Here is a 14,066-nt window from a genome sequence, read left to right as displayed (position 1 = left end):
GACACTCCGGCGCACAACGCCGAGGTCGACCCCTGGCTGTCTTCGAGCCGAAAACACGACTCTCTGCGCTGCCGGCGGCAAGTAATTCCGCCCGAAAGACGTTGACACCCTGCAGATAAGAGTTATGACCTTCAGAACACTCTGATCTTTTCCGATAAGCGCGCAGCAAAAGCGGAACATTTCGGGGGAGAAAGCGAAACTTAGCGAGGCATGGCTGTTGACGTTCCGGGTCGGTCTGACGCAGTTTCGCTGTCGGTGCTGAAGTCTGAAGAGCTGAAGTCGTCTTCTGAATCCTCACTGCTGCTGTTCTCGTCCAAAAACGAACTCTCAGGAGCATCAATTTCTGTGGAAACGCGGTTTCGGCGCAGCAGCAGCGCGCGACGTCGACACCATGGTGGAAACAAGGAGCGCCGGTCAGCTGACTCCAGAGGGGCTTCAAAAATCACCGCTTGGCGGAAAAAGTCAAACCAAAAGCGAAACTGAAAGAATAGTTTTTTTTATTTCACACTGGATGGCGCTAGTTGTCCAGGAACGCTTCAAAAAGCGGGAAAATACGAACTTGAAACCATCGATAGCGGGCTATCGATGGGAATAGGTGCGGACAGGAAAGAGTTAAAGGCGGAACGTAAATGTCCCCCAATTTTTGGTATCAGTTTGCCATATTTGGCTTGATGACCTTTTGTGCTGATATCTACTGCAACTAATCAATTTCATTGAGATTTGTGCTATGAAATTCATGATGCATCTTTATTGTTCAGGATGACAGTACTTGTCATCCATTGGAAAGTGTGGAGATAGGCAGCGGTAGTGGTTAATGCTGAGTGGTGATGCACTGTTGTGTGTTGGGTTTTGTGCCGGGCTTTGTTTAGCTGGATGCTAGTAGTGGCAGTAGTTGACTTTATTTTAATGTTTGCTAAATGCCTCAAGTTCTGTAGGGGGGGGGGGGGGGGGGGGGTATGGCTTAGAGAGAGCAATTAGGTGGTTTAGACCTCCTCTGGGTGATGGGGATGTTTGCTTGAGCTAGGGGGCTTCTTTGGGTTTCGTTGCGTGCAGGGTGGTCGCCGACGGAGTGGCTCAGCATCTTCCTCTGGTTCTGGGGCCTCCGTGTCCCCGGAGAGACGCAGGCCACGACCAAGCCCTCCACGTGGAAGGTACTCCTCTTGAGACAAATTTCAACGCTCATGCTATTTGTTATAACTCTGTTTCTATTCCTGGAGTCCCGTGGAATTGTTTAGTTGTTGATGTATGAGGCATCATCATCATCATTGATTTGGCTGCACTTTCTGCGCTAGGTCATGAAAGTGCTATGTCAATACAGCGCCAGTTCTTGAGGCACAAGTGTAGCCTGACACTAGTGCTCTTGGTGTAGCTACCAAATCGAGCGCAACAGTGCAGGAATGTTTGTTTGCTGCGACCACACGCTGGTGTTTGTCGCGTGGTGCAGAGTTGTGCTAGTTCTGCACATTTTAGGGCAGCAGCCATGAGATGCTTCACTTGTCAAATCCAAAAGTGATGAAGAGCTTGACTCTGCCCTTTCTGTTGCTTTGTGCAAAGTGGCGCACGTTGACCGTCGTCAAGTCAGTAGGTGCTTCTTTCGAGAGGTGACGGCAGAATACGTGGACTTTGATTTCAAAAGGATATTCACACTGTCACACGAGACCTTGGGACATTTTGTGCTCATGGCGCAGGCTGTTGCCGTCCTGCCTGAAAATGATCTCCTGTTGTCTGCCGATTACCGCAGAAAAATAGTCAAGTCCACTTATAACAATACTGGTTATAACAATATATCGGATATAACAACGGTCAGTCATGGCACCATCAGCTTTGCCATGTGTTCTATGGTAAAATAAACTGCTTATAGCAATGCTGTCAAGGCACATTATTGGTTATAACAATTAAATCTGGTAATTGAGTGTCAACCATGTCAACCATTATAGGAAAAAAAACAAGGAAATGCTACAACTACATCATCAAAACACAAAAGCGTGCACGTGTGGGGCCGACCAATGGACTAAGCTGGCGCAGCAACGCCACAATAGCAGAAGAGGCAGGCGTCATCACGTCAGGAGAGCTGCTGCATTGCTGCATTGGCTACACACACCCCAAATCAGTCTGAGCAGTGCGCATGCGTGCAGCCAGCGCTGGTTTTTTTCTCTTGTCAGCTGTCACCACAGCCTTAGTTCTGCATGCTTCTTGAATTTCCCATAAGAATGATTCCTGTGACGTGGAGGTGCGCGAAGCTCCTGGTGGCGCAGTGATGGCAGTGCTTTGGTCATCAGTGAACATTGTTCCGGTTTCCTGAAGTTCGAATTAACAACCTTTTACAGGCATTAGAACAATCAAATCCCTGCGCGTATTTACCGTCAATGAATTCTCTAAAGTTTGTCATCTTTTATTTTTTTTTTCGGCACAACCCTGTTATAACAATTATTGGTTATAACAATGGTATTTCCATGGCACTTGAATATTGTTATAAGTGGGCTTGACTGTACCTGGCAATTTTGACATATTTGAACTCGACAACTTGCATTCACTGTCAGTGGACGGTGGTGGCGGAATGACTGTCAGAGGCTGACTGGCAAGCGAAGGCAGGCAACAGGTGAAAGCGTGATTGATTGGCTACCTCGAGGCCATTTGCTGCTGGGAACAGAGGTGTCACAGAGAGTCATCGTAGACGTTGCAGTCACCCACGTATTAAAAATGTGCAGCACTTGCGTTTTGTCCCTCGTAGAATGTTGCATCGGGCTGGCGCACTTAAAAGAAGTGGTGCGTAAATCAACTTGCGAGGCTGGACAGAGAGGTGAGAACCCGTGCACAGTGCTCCTGCTGGCCAGTTGGTTACACAGGTGCAGATACAGACACACTGACTGCATGCACATTCATACACATGCACACTCAATGTCATTTCAGCTGTTTTGCGAGGGCACATCTCAGAACTTGCGCAGCACGACATCTAACCAGGTGCCATAGTGCAGGTGGCACATGCTCTGCACAGACAAACTGAGTGCCACTTGAACTGGTGCAGAAAGTGCAGCCAAATCATGACCTTTCATCGCTAATGAGCACAGCCGGGGGCCGTATCCACCCGCCATCTTTCTTTCTTTCTTTCTTAGCAGTTTTGTGCTGCATCAGGAGTCTGGTCTGTGAAATGATTGCATGAAAACCCCCCCAGTTATGATGATTATGATGTCTGATTAGTTCCGCTAAGTTTCTTTGTCTGTTGCCATCGTGTCTCCAGCTGCCTTCCGCGAAGCCTGTCGCGCTTGTGTCTGCAACCATGCTGACGTGCTCTCTTTTTCTTTATTTATGGACAGGCCGCATAGGAGTCCTTCTCCGAGGCATCGTTACAAACATAGGAGGAGCATGAGTCCCCCAGGTAGAAGGTACAGGATGGCTCCTTCGCCCTTGAGGGAAGACCGGCGCAGGATGCCTTCGCCTCCCCACGAACGGGAACGGAGACCACCACCTCGCGGAGCCATGAGTCCTCCTCGAGAGCAGCGTGGGTTTGCTTTGCTGTGCCTCTTTTGCTTGAAGGGCTGAAAATACTGGCAAGGACAGAACCCACGCTGCAGTTGGGAAGAGTTCAGTTTTGAGAAAATTGCAGCTGTAATTTGTTTGGCCAGCTGATTACAGGGCTGCAGTGGCACTTGACAAATGTAATCCTTTTGTGAGACCGCCAGTTAGTTTTAAAGACAGAATACCTTGGCGTTGCAGACAAATGTACTGCTTTGAATTTCAGGGTAGTCCTTAAAATCCCTGGTATGGTTAGTGTAACAGCTTCATTTGTTCTTTGATTACAGTTTAGAGAAGGTGCTGAGAGAGACATTCTTTGTTGCAAAAGCTGTCAAGGCAGCATGTTAAAGCTGGTCTTGTAAGCTCTGGTAAGGTCAGCACATTGTTCTAGGCAAGCGTTGATAGCCGAAAGCAGCTGAGTTGCAAATGTCTGAAGTGTCGTTTTTTTGCCCTGATCCCACCCCACGTTGTTCCTCCTTTGTATTGCAGGTGCAGCTGCTCAGTTTTCCAGAAGCCAAGCCCGAAGATCTCGTACCCCATCCGAAGCTGCCGAACGCTACAGAGAGTCAAACTCAGCACGACACGCACCACCTCATAACAACCATCCCATGTGAGAAACCTTGTTTATTTTGCCTGTTGTGGCTTCAGTGATCAGTTTCTTCACAGAAGGCAGCCTTCGTTAACTATGAAACGTTGGACATCGTTTCTTGTCCAAGAGTTTTGTATTTTGCTGAAGTTGGGTCATGAGGAAGTGTACTGAGAGTATAGTACATGCGTTTATACGGAGTAATATGACTTTTGAGATGGTGTGTGATGCCGCTGCTCTGTTCTTTTTTTGCCACTGTTGGCATTTTCTTGCAGTAGTCAACAGCAGAGAAAGCCAGTAGTTGTAGAGCCTTCAGAGTCGTCATCGTCATCATCTGCAGAAGAGGAGCCACCACACAGGAATGCGGATGATTCCGGTTCAACTTCTTCCTCATCAGCATCTCCATCCCCTGAGAGGCCGGTGAGCGGGATCTTTTTTTTAATCCCACTCTGGTTTGAGGGGTTGACATAGTGCTACAGTAAAACCTTGTTAACCCGGATCTGACGGGACTGGGAAAAATGTCCGAGTTAGTTGAATTCCGGATTATCGAATGTACCAAGAAAACGAGAAACAAATGTACGCAGCATGAACATACCTTTATTTCTTGAAAAACTGCGTTATTTTCGTTTATTTCGTTGCCGGAATCTGCGCTACAACGATCTTTCTCAACCCCATCAGGTGATGGTTCGCGCGCTCACTGTCACGGGATTATACGCAGAATTCCTCTAGAACGGTGAGAGCCTCGGCGGCCTCCCGCACAGTGCGACGTCGCGGCGGCTGATCTGGATTATCATCGGAACACTCATTCTCCTCCACGCCGAGCACTTCCGATATGATGTCATCGTCAGTCAGCTGGCCAGCCACAGCAACACCATCGTCAATGGCTATGTAGTCGGCAAGCTGGACATCAGCAGGCAGGAGAAACTCCAAGCTCCTGTCATCAGTCGCTTCGTCACCCATCCTTTCAGCGTCCTCGGGAGGCACATCTACATCACAATCGTCAGGGTGGACAAACCCGCTGTGCCTGAAGGAGTTCGCAATGACCTCCGCCGACGTGTTGCTCCAGACATGGCCTAAGATGTGGACCGCGCTGAGGAGGGTGATGTCATATTCTCGCTCAGCCTCCTTGCAGAGCAGCATCCTTTCCATCACATGCCGTCTGTACTTCGTCTTCACGTGCTGGATGATGCCCTGGTCCAGCGGCTGTAGAGCAGACGTCGTGTTTGGCGGCAGGAATGCAAGCTCGATGCATTCCAGCCCTGTCACATTGGTGTGTGCGCTGCAGTTGTCCACGACAAACAAAACCTTGCGGTTTTTGGCGGAGAAACGGCGGTCGCGCTGCCGCAGCCAGGCTTGAAAAATATCCATGGTCATCCACGCCTTTCTGTTAGCTTTGTATTCTACAGGCAGGCGGCGAACGTTCTTAAAGCACCTAGGGTGATTTGCTTTGCCTATCACAAGAAGTGGTAGGCGCTCCGTGCCCAACATATTTGTGGCGAGGAGCACAGCTATCCTTTCTTTGCTCCTCTTGCCTCCACCGCACGGGTCACCCTTGAACGTGATCGTTTTGTTCGGCAAGGCCTTGAAAAAAAGTGCTGTTTCATCGGCGTTGAAGATGTCGGCAGGTTCGTAACGAGCCAGGTATCGGGGAAGCTCCGTCGACTGCCAATCAGTGATGCAACGTTCATTTACCGCTGCCTTCTCACCACATACGTTCCTGAAGACCAACCCATGTCTTTCTTTGAAGCGCGCGAACCATCCTTCAGACACACTGAAAGAGTCAACGTTCATTTTCGCTGCGTATCTCTCAGCCTGCTGACAGATCAGCGGCCCGCTCCAAGGAAGTTGCCCACTGCGCATATCTGCGACCCATCGTAGCAACGCACTTTCTAACGCCGGATGCGCTGCCGTCCTGTGCCTTTTTCTTGCTCCGGTCAACTTCCCGCTGTCAAATGCTTGGAGAATTTTTTCTTCGTTCTTCACGTAGTCACTCAATGTGCTACGCTTGAGCCCAAACCTTTTCATTATCTCTTGCCGAGAAACGCCTTCACCGACCTCCTTTAATATCTTGACCTTAGTTTCTAAATTATTGGCCGGCTGCTGTTGCCGCTTCGCTGGGGGGGCGGCCGCCATAACAGCAAAGCGTGACGGCAGAGACAGCACGCACCAGTCCGCGCGCAATGCGGCTTGTCACACTCGCAACTCAAAAAAAAAATCAGCTGCAGCGTCTGCGTAGACGTGGTGGCAGTTACAGCACGCACCAGAAGTCGTACGCAATGGGCACGAGTCCGCACACAACACGGCTTTTCGCACGCTCGCAAAAGAACACAGCTGCAGCGCAGGCGTAGCGTGGGTCGAATGGGCTGAGCAGCACGCGCGTAGATCCGGTGACAAAGTAAGCCTAGCAAGCCGTCCCGGCGTCCTTTGCAACTTTTAGTGGTTGCTGGATGGCAGAATGCTCGACCAGTGCGCTGGGTGGTGGCTAGCGCCACCTGGCCACTGATCGCTCTCTCACTATCATCATCACATCTCTCGCCTCCTGCGGCCATTTCTCGTCTTGTTTCGATTTGTGTGGCTCTCCTGGCTGCGCCGGCTTCGTCGTCGGTTATGGGTGTTTGAACATTCGGGCCGCCGAGTATGGACGTTTCGATAGCTCTTGCCGGGGTTGTCCGAGTTAACCGATACACGGCTAAATGTTGCCGAGTTAACAAGCGTTTAACACCATTGAACTACACACATTTTTGCCGGGACCGCGGTGCATGTCCGAGTTAACCGAATTTCCGAGTTATCGAGATCCGGGTAAACGAGGTTTTACTGTATCTTGTGCAAACCTTATTGTAGCACTTGTGTGTTGATTCATTGTGACCACTCCTAACTTCTTATTGACGCTCGGTGCTTTCTGCTGAGCTGCGTTGTTGAGGTGCATTGATTACTATTTAATTTGCTACACAGGAAGTGTGCTGAGTTACCGTACATGTTCTGGTATGCCTTCATGCAGGTGAGACCTCCAGACTCTGGCAGCCGACGGCAGCAAAGCTCACCTCCGCACCGAAAGCCAGCCCCTAAGGAAGTATCTCCCCCGTCCAAAAAGAGCAGGGGCCCTGAGAGGCAACCCAGCAGAGACCACGGCTCGTCGCGTGTAAGTGACACCACACACACACCGATCACTGGAGCTCATTCCCCATTTACTCTAAAAATAAACGGTAAATGTGGTGTTTTGCAGTTGTAGACCACTGGGTTACTGTAGAAGTAAACAGTAAACGTGATTTTTGGCAATTGTTTACTACCCGGCGACCCATAAGTAAGAGAAAAAGTAAAATTCAATCATTCAAAAAGTTACGCAGTCGCATGATGCTGTTTTCACAGAAATGCACAGAAAGATGTGGGATTTTTTTTTTAATAACTTGAAATTTTACTTGGCCACTGTGGTGGTTCAGTGATTATGGTGCTCGGCTGCTAGCCCGAAAGATGCAGGTTGAATCCCGGTCGCGGCGGCCGCATTTCGATGGAGGTGTAATGCTAGAAGCCTGTGTACTGTGCAATGTCGGTGCACGTTGAAGAAGCCCAGGTGGTCGAAATTATCTGGGGCCCTCCACTACGGCGTCCCCCTTAGCTTTGAGTCACTTTGGAACGTTAAACCCCACAAAACGAAAGTAAAAATTTAATTGCCGTAATACCGTATTTACACGATTGTAGTCCACCTAATTTTCAAAATGTGAAAATCTGAAGTGAGGGGCTGTACTTACAATTGAAACCAAAGCATGGCACCATACATAAGGCAAGACGAACAAGATACCAGGGATGGTACAGAATGGTTGCAATTTTATGTTTGCTCGATGCAGGAGTATTCGGCTATTCTGAACGCTTTTCTGAAGAGTGTTTTTTCTTGCACTCAACTGCGAACTTGGTGCCCAAGGGAGTGTCGATAGTTAATGGAAGAGCCTCTGAATATGGTACACCAGGGGGTAGAAATTTCTGGAAGCCTTGCTATGGCATCCTTCATAGCCAGAGTCGTTTTGGGAAGTTTAAACCCCATACGCTGAACCAAACCAATATATGCTTCCAACATTCTATTCCTTATTCTTTCTTGTATCTAACGATGCATTGATAAATTTTTGTTGAGTGGTTGTTTTTATTGTTTCCACAAACTTTAGAGCATAGTTTGTGATCATCTTAATAACTGGCTGTATTTACTCACTTAATTTGCGCCCATGCATAATTGTGCACCCCTATTGTATCTTCCAGTCCCTTGGAATTAGAATTATTAAGGTTTTACTTGCCATAATGTTATTTGTAGTTGCCAGTCATTGGTCATTTCATTGATTACATTTTACATGACCACATTACAGATTGCATACTGTTATGCTGTCTTATCATGTAGTTACATATTTCTGTGCACATCATGTCTTTTTATACAATGCTAAGTCAGTCGAGTTTTTGTTTCAGTTGCGAAGACCATACAGTATATTGAAAAAAAAAAATAACAAGGACAACATCATTCGCCTTTTTATCTTTTTCTGAAACATTTTTTCTTATTGAACAGGTGTTCAGTTCGTATTAGAAAATTCCTATATTCGCACACCCCTACTGTCTATACTTTTTTAATTGTTATATATTTACTTTTTCTCTTACTTTAACGAGTAGTTTTACAGCACTCGGCTGCCACTGTTGCTGAACATGTTGCTGGGCAATGTCTCGCAGTTCGAGATGCATGAAATATGGACGACAGACGAATAAAAGAAGAGATTGCTCTGGAGCACTCTGCCACTTTCTCTTTTACTTGCCTGTGATTCATATTGCACACTGCTGCAGAGTCGACAAGTTTGACTTGGCGTGCAGGGCTTATGTCGTAACGGAAAGGTTGATGTCTGGCTTTTCTAGCTACTTATTGCATTGCAGAGAGTACTCTTCAAGGAAGATTTCCAACTTGTGTGTTGGAATTGCTAGAGCATGAAATTGTGTAATAGGCCCAAAGTGAAGAGGGTACTTGTAAGCAAATAGAATGAATAAAGCTGAAATGGAATGTGCTATTACCAGTGGAACATGAGGTTTTGATGCTCTGTGTTTAGGAGCGAGAATCTGCCGAGGCAAAACGACCCGCTGCCAAGCCAGAGCCCCCAAAGCCAGCAGCGAGACCAGAACCAGAGTCGGAGTCCGAGTCAGAGTCTGAATACGAAGAAGTGGAGGTGGTTGCTAAGAGCCCGCCTGCCTCTGCTGACAAGCATTCTTCAAAGAAGTTGAAAAAGAAGCGACGAAGGGACTCTGAGTCAAGTGATGTGAGTTTTGTCCTTTTTGCAAGTTTAGCACTTGGCCGATATCTGAAAGTATCCGTTCAGTGAACTACTGAACTAAGTGCCTAATGCAGTACATCCTCATTAAACTGGAGCTCTAGACAGAGTGAGAATTAAATTTTCTCTATAAACACGGTTGCAAGATAAGCGGAAGTGTGCTGATCATGCGTTATAAAAATTCAAGCCTTCTGCACACAGTAGAAACTTGTTATAATTTGAAGCCTGTCAGACTGCATGAGATGGTCAAATTAACCTTGTTGTCGAATTATGAAATATTGAAGCAAATCAAAAATGCAACCGTGAAATGTTTTTCAGTTACTTGCATTACTGTACAGTTGTTGCGGTTGCACTCAACAAAGCTGCAATTGATGTTTAACAGTTACTTCCTCCTACAGCAGGAGTTTGCTTTGTCCTTGTCACCACGTGGCTGTCAGCAGCTCGGAAATGGGTCATGCCAGCTTTGGCATCGGCAAAGCATGTTCATGCACCTCTCCTGACGTAAATGATTATGCGCCAAGTTTTTTTGCCTTTAGCTCGCACTTTTCTATTCCAACGTTCTTGGTGCAGCTCTTAAGGAATGCACAGAAAAGCAGCTGTTGGTTGGAAAGGAGCCACGGTAAAAGTGTGCATGTTCAGTCCATCCAACCAATCTGAGCACGGCGTGTTTTTGACCTAGTTTCGACAGAGAACCTGCGCTCTTTGTTATCGCCAGCATGGTCCGATAGGATGCCCTCATGTCGCGCTAAGCCTGAGTGGCACCACTTTCTGTGCGGCGGCGTGTGAAGCATTGAGGAGTCCGATAAGCGTCGCGTTGCTTAATGTGGTTTCGTATGTCTATATAAGCGGCATGATGCTTCCTTGCTAGTCAAACTCGAGTGTTCGTACTTCTGCAGCAAATTCGGCTGTACCTGCGTAGCATCCCTAATCTTCGAGTTAACCAGGCCGGCTCCAGCTTCTGGTGTGAACTATCTGGTAAAATTTACAAGATACGGGACAGCAAAAATTTTAGAATTTTTCTGGGATTTCGAATTGGCTCAGATAAAATTGAGATTTCACTGTCGCTTCATTTTTCGGCACGAGCTGCACTTCGCGAACAGAGCATTTGTACTAGAATGGAGCCCCTTGTAATGGATCATCAGTACAGGAAACATTCAGTAGAGGGCAATGCGCTGGTATAGAATGCATCAGAGCGTGCTAGTGTGAGAGTGCATTAGTATTTTGATGTTGACACTGTCCTTGAGGGCGGTGGTTGAGGGAAGGGTTGGTGGTGCTTCCTCCTCCTCCTCACATGTCCACTCTCTGTCTGCCCAGCTGTGATTGCTTTCTGGAGCACATTCTGTTCCAGGTTTCAGAACCGAGAGAGGAGGCAGCAGGGAGTGGGTGTACAGTCGCGAGCAAAAAATATTAGCACAGATCATTGGTGATCAGAATTTGTATATCTCACCACGAGGCACTGCGGAACGCAGACCTGCCTATCGGGCCGTTTCCATGTTTGCAGCGTAGGGGGGGACGGCATGAAGTAAGCTTTATCAAGCGTGCACCGCCCGAGCGTTGAAGTGCCGACCATACATGACTGTGCTTGCGGCATTTATTTTGGCTCGGTTATCATGAGCAGATGGCTTCTTTTTATTACTGTTTTTTTATGTCCGTGATGGTTTGTGAAAAGGAACTCGTGGGAACAATAGATGATAGCGCTGCTTTTAGCCAGTAATTTTGCTGTCCGTGGCAGTCCGCTGAACCCCCCTAATACCGTAGAATGGGAACGGCCCGGCACTCGTTATCAGCCTCTTCGCCACCCGCAGCGCCACGCGTTGTCATTCCGGCGCTCTGGTGTTCCGTTATGTGTGCTAATCTTTTTTACCCGCGACTGTACACTGCAGTGTTTGCGCAGACTTGCTCACTTCAGGGCATGGTTGAAGGTCGCAACCTTTTGGCAGTGTAGATTTTCAAGGACACGGCCTTTCTTTCTTTCTTCTCTTTTTTTTGGGGGGGGAGCTCTCGCTGGCCAAGTCGGATATCCAAATTGTGCCACGAATACCTTTTGGGTACCATATAAACTCGTGTAAGGAACCACACTTTCTTTAAAATATAGGTGGTAATTCTAAAGGTGCAGCCCATACACGAATGTAAAAAAAATTAATACATATGTATAACCATGCTTTTTTTTCTCTGTTATCTAGTCCGGAACAGAGGATGTGTGGTCCATACATATGTGCGGCCAATACACGTGATTACACGGTAATCTATGACGAATGCACGGTGCCTATAGTGTTCAACATGAACACTTCGACCCAGCGGTTATTTGGGATATGAGAGTTTTATGTTGGGCTCAGTGTAGTTTGGGGTTTTGACTATCGTTGGTACTAAGGCATTTTCTATTAAATACGAACTCTGTTGTTCGGTTAACTCTTTCCGTGAGAAAAATTGGCGTATTGTGTGGGCTCAGTGTAGTTTGGGGTTTTGACTATCGTTGGTACTAAGGCATTTTCTATTAAATACGAACTCTGTTGTTCGGTTAACTCTTTCCGTGAGAAAAATTGGCGTATTGTGTGGGTTTTTTTGTTAATTAGCATTTGTGCAACTTCCAGCTTTCGTACTAGGTAGGGCCAAGGTTCCTCTTACATTCAGAAGATTTTAAACTTTGGGGATGCATAACCAGCACCACGGCACCGCCCAGACACAAACCTCCCTAAGCTCTTAAGTTTTTGACAAAGGCTTTGCATAAGTTTGGCAGACTTGCTCAACATCGTAGCTGATGGCAATAACTAATGGCAATAACCTGCTGGGGTCGCAGGAAAGCTTGGCGCTGCCACTGCACACAAAAAGGTGCTCTCTCCGGTTTTCTTTATCACTATCTGATGTAATTTTTGGTGACCATCGACTTGCATGTTGCGCAATTTTCCTATGGCTCCACGCATAAGGTGGCGACTCATTAAAATTTTGGTGAGAGCGGCGACTGCCATTCAGGAGGCATGACTCGCCGTTGGGTTGAGCAACTGGAAGAAGCTTCGTTTTTATGATGACTTCTCTAAAGCACATGGTCAGCACGGTAACGGTGCTGCAGGACTGTGCGCTTATCTTGTCAGTGTTGCCTGGTAATTTTTGTGCGGCTGTCTTCAAACACAACACGTGAAAGCCATTTTTTGGAGTAGTTTTGTTAGTAAACTTCTACCCATCTTTTCGTATGCTGTGGCCTCATTCTTTGCATTGCATTCGTGCTCGCTCATTTTTTACTTTATGCCTCTGTTAAGTTGACCCTTGCATTGCAATCGTGTACAGTAAAACCCCGTTAATTCGGATTTCGCGGGACCGGAAGAAATGTCCGAATTAACCGAGTGTCGAATTATCGAGAGGACCAGGAAAAAACACAACAAAGTGCCCCACATCAGCGTACCTTTATTTTTTGAAAAAATCTGTTATCGTTGACTGCCTTGTGCGGGAAACTTTCATCGCTACTACGACTCTGCGCACTTCTGCCAAATGATGCAGTGCGCGCACGCTGTCTGCAGAACCTGCACATGTCTTCTAGAACACTCAGGGCCTCAACAGCCTCCGTCACAGCGGGATGCGGCAGTTTGTAATACGCGTCGTCATCATCTTCTGAACTCGGCTGCTCACTCCCTAAGGCTTCTTCCACGATTTCACTGTCGGTGAGATGGCCGGCAACGGCAATGTTGCTGTCGATAGCGACATAATCGCAGAGCTCAACATTCGGCGGCAGAATGCTTTTGTAGTCACACTCTTCCTCGCTGTTGCCATCCTGTTCATCCACATCAATGGAGTCGATGCTGGGAGGGAAACCACTGTGTTTAAAGCAGTTTGCAATGACTGCAGGTGGTGTATTGCGCCACACGTGCACTAATGTATGCACAGCGCTGAGAAGCGTGATATCGTACTGTCTACCTGCTTCCAAACACAACAACATGCGTTCAAGCACCTGCTTGCGGTACCGGGTCTTTACATATTGAATTATTCCCTGGTCCAAGGGTTGGAGGGAAGCTGTGGTGTTAGGAGGCAGAAAGAGCAGCTCGATGTTCTCCAGCCCTGACATGTTGTTGTGTGCACTACAATTGTCGATTACAAGCAGTACCTTGCGCTTTTTCACACAAAAGCTGCGGTCTAGTTGGCGTAGCCAGGCTTGAAATATTTCAGATGTCATCCAAGCCTTTTTGTTGGATCGGTAGTCCACAGGTAGCTGTTTTATATTCTTGAAGCACCGCGGTTTCTGTGATTTTCCAATAATCAGCAGCGGCAGCCGCTCCGTGCCGGTCATATTTGCAGCAAGCAAAACTGTCCCCCTGTCTGGCCGAATTTCGATGAAGGCGAAATTCTAGAGGCCCGTGTACTGTGCGATGTCAGTGCACGTTAAAGAACCCCAGGTGGCGGAAATTTCCGGAGCCCTTCACTACGGCGTCCCTCATAGCCTGAGTTGCTTCGGGACGTTAAACCCTAATAAACTAAACCAAACCTTACTTCGCTTGCCGCCGACGCAAGGGTCTCCTTTAAAAGCGAGTGTCTTATCTGGCAGGCCTTGTAGAACAGTGCCGTCTCATCGGCATTATGTATGTTGCAGGGCTCATAAGCAGCGAGGCGCCTCGGAAGCTCACTCCTCCAATCGTTCTCCACGCTTGCATCCACAGCACCTTTCTCGCCACAGACACTGCGGAAGACCAAAT

General features: G+C 47.6%; 1 protein-coding gene across 7 annotated transcripts in view; it reads left to right on the top strand.

Annotated features, from left to right (window-relative positions):
• Srrm1 (Serine-arginine repetitive matrix 1) overlaps positions 1-14,066 on the top strand; it is a 40,380-nt gene that overhangs the window by 19,453 nt on the left and 6,861 nt on the right. For 6 of the 7 annotated variants that reach the window (XM_089571182.1, XM_089571184.1, XM_089571185.1 and 3 more), the window contains 6 exons: positions 1,054-1,151; positions 3,315-3,499; positions 4,003-4,123; positions 4,375-4,519; positions 7,098-7,238; positions 9,169-9,375. In XM_089571182.1, coding sequence (XP_089427308.1) covers positions 1,054-1,151; positions 3,315-3,499; positions 4,003-4,123; positions 4,375-4,519; positions 7,098-7,238; positions 9,169-9,375 — 897 coding nt within the window. The remainder of the gene's footprint in view (positions 1-1,053; positions 1,152-3,314; positions 3,500-4,002; positions 4,124-4,374; positions 4,520-7,097; positions 7,239-9,168; positions 9,376-14,066) is intronic. The other variant, XM_089571183.1, reaches the window with a different exon arrangement.

This window comes from Amblyomma mixtum, chromosome 2 (genome assembly GCF_055824585.1).
Source record: "Amblyomma mixtum isolate Tamu chromosome 2, ASM5582458v1, whole genome shotgun sequence".
In the NCBI taxonomy this organism is placed as follows: Eukaryota; Metazoa; Arthropoda; class Arachnida; order Ixodida; family Ixodidae; genus Amblyomma; species Amblyomma mixtum.
This window is presented reverse-complemented; position numbering and strand designations above follow the sequence as displayed.